Source organism: Danio rerio, chromosome 23 (assembly GCF_052040795.2).
Source record: "Danio rerio strain M-AB ecotype USA chromosome 23, GRCz13ab, whole genome shotgun sequence".
Lineage (NCBI taxonomy): Eukaryota > Metazoa > Chordata > Actinopteri > Cypriniformes > Danionidae > Danio > Danio rerio.
In genome coordinates this window covers 4809475-4817500 of record NC_141043.1, presented here as the reverse complement: position 1 = coordinate 4817500, position 8026 = coordinate 4809475, and the positions used below count along the sequence as shown (strand labels likewise).

The window sequence follows — 8026 nt, the reverse complement described above, 5'->3', positions numbered from 1 at the left end:
CGTGATTACAATTATGATCAAAATGATCGTGATTATGATTTTTCCCATAATCAAGCAGCCCTAATTTTTTCGATTCGCTACAGAACAAGCAACTGTTTTCCAATGACTTGCCTAATTAACCAAACTTACTTAGCCTAATTAAAAGCTTGTAATCTGAATACTAGTTAAATTCTATTAATAATTGTTCAAACTGTTTATGTTTATATTAGTCATGTTGAAAAGGTGTTGGGAAAAAAAAATCATTCAAACAGAATTTGGGAAAAATGTGAAAAAAGAATTTGAATTTCACAGGAGGGCTAATGAATTTGAACTGTACATCATGCCAGCTCGATTTTATATGGACGCAAATGTCTGGACAAGATTATTTTAAATCAGATTATAGTATCTAGACTCTTTTTTTATTTGTTAGGTTTATTACTGTACTAAAACTAAATCAATCTGGGCAGGGGTGAGGGAATGAGCCCAGTGCGTGTTCTGGAGTCTTGATTAGTTTACATGTCTAAATTTAGTCCAGCAGCTTTGCAGGGGTCAGACTGGGGAGAGATCCTGTATGCATGTTCACAAATGAATGCATAGTCATGCTGGACAAACCATTCAATTCTTGGTTAGTAAATGAATATTAAAGGGAACCTATTATGCCCCTTTTTACAAGATTTTATCTTATGTTTTAGCTCAAAATTCACACGAAATAATGGTAACATTTTATAATAACTACAGTCATTTACCAAGCATTAGCATCTAGTGAATTCATTATTTGTTAAGCATTAACTCTACGTTAATAAACGTTAGTAAGCAGTTTATAACTGCAGCTACAAATGCTGTATTCTTGACTTATAAGCACCTATATAATGTGCTTAATAATTGTATTTTCACACTTAGTTAATGATTTATATTTCATTACTAAATTAAGTATTGCATTATTTACAAATGAGTTGTATTTAAGAGTAGTTGAGGGTTTTTAGGATCATTCAAAATGATAATGATTTATAAACTATTGAAATCAACATTTATATATCTTATTATTCAGGCATATACTAATAGTTAACTAATATGTTAATAAATGCTTTATTAACTCAACTTCATGTGGTTTTGTGACCTAATCTAAAGTGGGGACTATTCATGCTTTATAAATCCCTTATAAATGACTATTACAGGCTCAGATTCAAATGAACTATAATCTTTGCAATCTTTTCTAAAAAGTAAAATTACTGTAAAGTTTAAACATTGCTGAATAACAGGAGTGTCAAAATACGACATAAAACTGGATAAAACAACTACAACAATATAATAATGTAAGATGCAATGTTTAAACTCTGCAGTGATTTTATTTTAGATCAGGTTGCAAAGATTTATTTTTTATTTGATGTACAGTTTCATTTGAGTATCTATAATTGAATAGGAATGAATAATGTCATTTTTCCTGTTTAGAATTTAATTGAGCCTTTATTTGTCATTTATAAAGGATGTATAAAGCATGAATAGTCCTCACTTTAGATTAGGTCACAAAACTAGATGAAGTTGAGTTAATAAAGCATTTATTAAAATACATAGTACCCATTAATATATGCCTGAATAATAAGACATATAAATGTTGATTTCAATAGTTTATTAATCATTTACTAACTCATTCTGAATGATCCTAAAAACCCTCAACTACTCTTAAATACAACTGGTTTGTAAATAATGCAATACTTAATTTAGTAATGAAAAATAAATCATTAACTAAGTATGAAAATACAATTATTAAGCACATTATATAGGTGCTTATAAGTCAAGAATAGAGCATTTGTAGCTGCATTTATAAACTGCTTACTAATGTTTATTAATGTAGAGTTAATGCTTAACAAATAATAAATTTACTATTTGCTAATGCTTAATAAATGATTTATAGTGTGTAGTTATTATAAAGTGTTACCGAAATAATGTTTTAAAACTCTTTGAAACAGCCCCTTTTAGGCTTTGATTCAAACTGTGGCATTTTGGTGACTGTCGCTTTAAATTCAAATGAGATTGTGCTCTTTGCAAAAGAAGGCAGAGCTACAAAACCTCGGCTCGGTTCAAGGCAACTGTACATAGTGTAAGTACGCCCTTAGCTGTTGGTTGGGGCGAATGCTGTTGACAGAGATCGTCATTTCAAATTTAACGTAACCTTTAGTTTCGTTGTTTAATTGAGGAGTTACAATTAAATGTTGCAAATGAATCAGACTTTTAAAATGTAAATACTGTCAGTTGACAGATAGAAGACAATTCACATGACATCGGTGAGCATATCAAGGCAAAGGCAGGAACAGCTCGATTAGCGTATTCAGCATTAAGCTCTATTATGCTATAAATGGGATTGTTTATGTATTTACTATAATAAGTTCATTATAAAACTTTTTTTAAAATCTACTTTTAATGTAATGCGGTTTGATATATTTATCTTCAGTCCACCGCCCTCAATCAAGTTTGGTTTTTGGCCTTTTATAAGAAAAAGTTTGGGCCCCCCTGGGTTCCATTTAAACCCATTTAGATGTTCCACTAGTAGTGGACACTTTTTAGACTAGTTAATGAAGTAGATCCGAGACAACTATTCAAAGTGAAGTTAGCAAGTAAAGGGCAAAAAAATTAGACACTTCTACAAATGTCTGCTGTAGGGATGCATCGAATATTCGGCAACCGAAATTAATAAGTAAAAAGGCCGAATAAATTTTGCCGAACAATGACGTTTTTAATGACGCAATCAAATAGTAACCCGCGTAGAGTGAGAGGCGCACGCTTTATGCAGCAAACATGTCAGCAGTGTGGAAGCACTTTAAGGCCGTACTCACACAAGGTACAGTTGCCTCGAACCGGGCCAAAGCACACTTGTCCCCCCTCCCGTCTCCCCCGACGGCCCGCACTCACACCACAATCGGGCCTGGGCACGCTTACGTCATCGATACTGCGCTGTTCAGTGAGAAGCACTCTCTCACTCAGCAGCACGGTGGAGATTTCTCTAGTTATATCATTTCAGTTGTTTGTTATGCAGTGACATGCCGTCAAATATTTCGCCAAACAGTCCTTAGGGATGCGGGGACACGCAGTCAGATATTTCGCCGAACAGATCCGCCACTTTGGCTCTCATAAACAATCATAAAGCCCTCGTGCTGCAGGAATGAGGAGGTCTGCTGAAGGCGCGCAGCTGTCGTGCAGTGAGGGGTTTGCGCATTAAATAAGCTACGGCAGTTTGCTATCACTGAATAGTAAGAATGATTAATAAATCTATATGAAACAGTCCCTTAAAAGTCACGTCTCGCTTTCAGTTTCGGGCTTTGGCGCATTTTGCACTCACACACAAGCGTACCGTGCCAAAGCCCAAGTGAACCGCGCTCAGGCACACCTCTTCCAACCGGGCCAGGGCCGGCCAAGTGAACCGTGCTTGAGCCCGATTCTGCGCACTCACACTTCTCAAACGATCCGGGAAACGGGCCTGGGCACGGTACGGACACTGTTCTGCTGAATTGTCCAGAGGAACGTTCTCTCTCTTATCGCTCCCTTTGAGCAGATAACAAAAGAGATAAGCTCATCTGTGGCAGACGTCATACATTTACTTGCAGCACTAAAGCGTCTTTTAGACAAAGAGGCTGAAACAGACCACGGAGTGAAAACAGCTAAAAGTGCGCTCTTAGAAGCTGTCAGCGCACGTTTAGTCAGGCGGACTCAGAACGCCTGTACTTCATCGCGACTGTGCTTGATCCACGATATAAAGATCATTACTTGGATATGAGGAAAAAGCAGTGCACACGAGAAATGATCCAGGCCTAGTTGGACTTGGGAAAGCCGCTAGGTATTGGAGACGGTCAATTGATGCACAGCGCAGGAGATGAAAACAGCGCAGAGAGTAAACGGGCTCGTACTACAGATGAGCCGCGCACCGACAGCCGACAGCGAGAGACTGTTTAGTGCTGCATCTCATGTCATCGATGAGAGGAACCGACTTTCATGCGAGACAGCAGAGAAGCTACTTTTTATAAAGAAGAACCTGCCACTTTTCCTGAAGATGTAGGCTAATAGGCTTATGTAGTTGTTTCATGTTTCATTTGTTGTCATACACATTTTTTGCACTATTCAATGCACATTTGTTGTTGTAGACATACAGTTTCATTCTTTCAGCAGTCAGTTATAGGCCTAACATAGACTATTCAAGAAGGGGGGCTTCAAAGATGGCCAAATAAAAATATTTTTTCATTTTACTAATTAATTTAATTTAAGTTATATTGTGCTTTGTTCGTATATTATCTGCTGGAATGTTGAAAAAATGTTTAGTGTTAAATAAATATTTTTGAAATTGTATTTTTGTTATTTGATTTATTTCTCTGAAAAGCAACACAAAATAGTAAAAAGCTAACTTTTACTATTTAATTATTGTAATGGTGAAAAAATTGGCAAACTAAATGGAAAAAGATGCAAAACACCGCGTTCGGTATTCGGCCTTCAGCCAAGCAATTCATTATTATTCGGCTTTGGCCAAGAATTTCATTTCTGTGCATCTTTAGTCTGCTCCCTCAAATAATGGATACAGATACAGCCCCTGCCTTCCCTTTGCCTGCTGTAACAGTTTCTTTCACATCCCTTTAAGCTTTGCTTGTGTTACCTGATCTCGGTTCCCTATTTGTGAGTAGGGCAGCTCCCCTGTCATTAACTCAAACAGCACGATGCCATACGAATACACATCTGATTGGAAACTGTAGGGGTTGTTGTCCTGCATTCGGATCACCTCAGGTGCCTGATGAGGAAAAAGCATAATGTCGTAATGAGATGCAACTTTAAAATCCAAAAGAAGCAGGAAACATATATGATTAACTGTGCTGACCATCCATAAAATAGATCCTGAAGGTTGTTCCACCTGTTGAGAACCACTCCACCTGGCCTTCACGGTAGCCAGTCCAAAATCTCCAATCTTCACTGTCAGGCCTTCATGTAAGAAGATGTCTGATCTTGAGTTAAAGTCAAAGTTTAGCAGCTTTTGGCAGACTGCATGAAAGCTTGTACAATATGTGCTGCTTCAACCAAGAGCAGCTCTGGAGGTCGGGAAGGTGAAAGCAGTTACATATTTTCATTAAGACCCATTCATGCAGTGTTGCTGTAGTTAGTTTATTTCATTAACAGTTACTTATAATGTATTTGCCTTTAAAACTGTACATCATCTCAACAGTTCTTTATAAATCTATACAGAGAAGCAGAGTAAAAGAGTAGTAGTGTTGATATACAAACATATTTTGCAGAATAATTACATTTTTACAGTTAGAGAAGGTTACATTAATCAAAATGTTTGCACATGTTTAAGGAAAAAACTCAAAAATTAGTTGATGATATCACATGGTATAAATTTGGATCCGAGCACCATAGTAATTGAGTATTATTACTCAATTTATTACTCGTAAAAGGATTTACGGAGAATGGGCTGAACAAGTGAAAATATCCAGTGATCGGCAGTTCTGTGAGCAAAAATGCCTTGTTGGTGCTAGAGATCAGAGGAGAATGACCAGACTGGTTTAAGCTGATAAAAAGGCAACAGTAACTCAAATAAGCACTCGTTACAACTGAGGTGTGCAGAGGAGCATCTCTGAACACACAACACTCCAACCTTGAGGCGGATGGGCTACAGCAGCAGAAGCCACTCCTGTCAGTTTAGGCCAGGGAACTGAGGCTACAATTCACACAGGCTCACCAAAACTGCACAATAGAAGACTGTAAAAAAGTTGCCTGGTCTGATGAGTCTCGATTTCTGTTGCGACATTCGGATGATCTGACCAGGATTTGGGGTCAACAACATGAAAGCATTGATCCATCCTGCCTTGTGTCAACGATTCAGGCTAGTGGTGATTGTGTAATGGTGTGGGGGATATTTTCTTGGCACACTTTGGGCCCATTAGTAGCAATTTGTGTCAACGCCACAGCCTACCTGAGGATTGTTGCTGACCATGTCCATCCCTTTATGACCACAGTGTACCCATCTTCTGATGGCTAATTTCAGCAGGATATCACGCCATGTCATAAAGCATGAATCATCTCAGACTGGTTTCTTGAACATGACAATGAGTTCACTGTACTCAAATGCCCTCCACAGTCACCAGATCTCAATCCAATAGAGCACCTTTGGTATGTGGTGGAACGGGAGATTCACATCATAGATGTGCAGCTGAGAAATCTGCAGCATGTGATGCTATCATGTCAATATGGACCAAAATCTCTGAGGAATATTTACAGGACCTTGTTGAATCTTTGCCACGAAGGATTAAAGCAGTTCTGAAGGCAAAAGAGGGTCCAACTTGGTACTACTAAGGTGTACCTAATAAAGTGGATGGTAAGTCTATATTATTAGCCCCCCTGTTTATTTTTTTCCCCAATTTCTGTTTAATGGAGGAAAGATTTTTTTCAACACATTTCTAAAACATAATAGTTTTAGTAACTCATCTCTAATAACTGATTTATTTTATCTTAGCAATTATGACAGTAAATAATATTTTACTAGATATTTTTAAGATACTAATATTCGGCTTAAAGTGACATTTAAAGGATTAACTCGGTTTATTAAGTTAACAAGGCAGGTTAGGGTAATTAGGCAAGTCATTGTATAATGATGGTTTGTTCTGTTGACTATTGAAAAATATATATAGCTTAAAGGGGCTAATAGTTTTGACCTTAAAATTTTATTATTATTTTTTTATTAAAAACTGCTTTTATTCTAGCCGGAGTAAAACAAATAAAACTTTCTCCCGAAGAAAAAATAAATAAATAAATAAATAAATAAATATATATATAAATAAATAAATAAATAAATATATATATATATATATATATATATATATATATATATATATATATATATATATATATATATATATATATATATATATAGCTTTACGAGTGGTCGATGAGCACTAAAGACAAAATTTTACTAAACTATCCCATTACTAAAACTATCCCATCTGCCTTTAGATCAAAAAGAAAAAACTAAAGAGTTACATCTCAAGGATACTGTTGGATTTCATGTCACGGTGGATGATGTTTTTCGCATGTAGATAGCTGGAAGGTAACAAACATGATAAATTGTTGTTATGAGATTTACAGTGAAATTACCACATTCATGGAAAACAAATCCATCATTCACAGTCATCTCATATCCTGATAAATATATGTGAATTTAAAATACTATATACTGTACTATATACTGTAAAATACTGTAATATTTATAACATGACCACATGTAAAGGTTTTATTTTTATTTTAAAGCTTTGTTTAAAATTTACTTACGTGATAACGTCTCACAAAAAATTGAAATATAAAATTAATACAATATAAATTACTTTCTTAAAAAAACTAATAGTTCAACATAAACAAAAAATGCTAAAGAAAATGCAAAATGTACATTTATTAAAAGAAATTGTACTTTTAAGATCACAACTTTCTCGCGATGCTGTTATTCATGTTTCTGCATCCCCGTAATGACATAGTAGTATTGTGCTCATTTAAATTATGAAAATGTATTAGCATATATGATGCAACACTTCGATATAAGCAATAGCGCATAATATAAAACAAACAAATCTTTATTTTTTGTCCATGATATATACACACATATTGCACAGCCCTACTTCACAGGATGTACAAAACACTCACTCCATGCCCTGAGCAGTCTGTCTGGCGATATCTATCAGCTGAAACATCTGGAAGTTGGTCTCCAGTACGTGGAGGTGTTTATACAGACTGCTGCCTTCACACCACTGCGTTACAATGGCAAGATTTCCTTTTGTCATGTAGCCCATGAACAACAGAATGTTGACATGTCTGGTTTTCCTATTGGCAGCAAAAAAACAGACTAAGAACACAAAGAGCTGATACATCAAATTTGACTCATAAGTAGGCGCACACCGAATCTATATTAATATATATATATACCCGCATAATATATATATATATACCCGGATATATATATTAAAAAACACTCTGCGTCCTAACAACTAGGAACTATGACGTCAATTTGTATGCACAAACCCGGAAG

General features: G+C 35.8%; 1 protein-coding gene across 7 annotated transcripts in view; it reads right to left on the bottom strand.

Moving 5' to 3' along the window:
* raf1a (Raf-1 proto-oncogene, serine/threonine kinase a) overlaps positions 1 to 8026 on the bottom strand; it is a 778989-nt gene that overhangs the window by 3523 nt on the left and 767440 nt on the right. For all 7 annotated transcript variants that reach the window (XM_087305095.1, XM_087305097.1, XM_087305096.1 and 4 more), the window contains 4 exon segments: positions 7645 to 7821; positions 7004 to 7050; positions 4835 to 4953; positions 4616 to 4747 (listed from right to left, as the gene is read on the bottom strand). In XM_087305095.1, coding sequence (XP_087161221.1) covers positions 4616 to 4747; positions 4835 to 4953; positions 7004 to 7050; positions 7645 to 7821 — 475 coding nt within the window.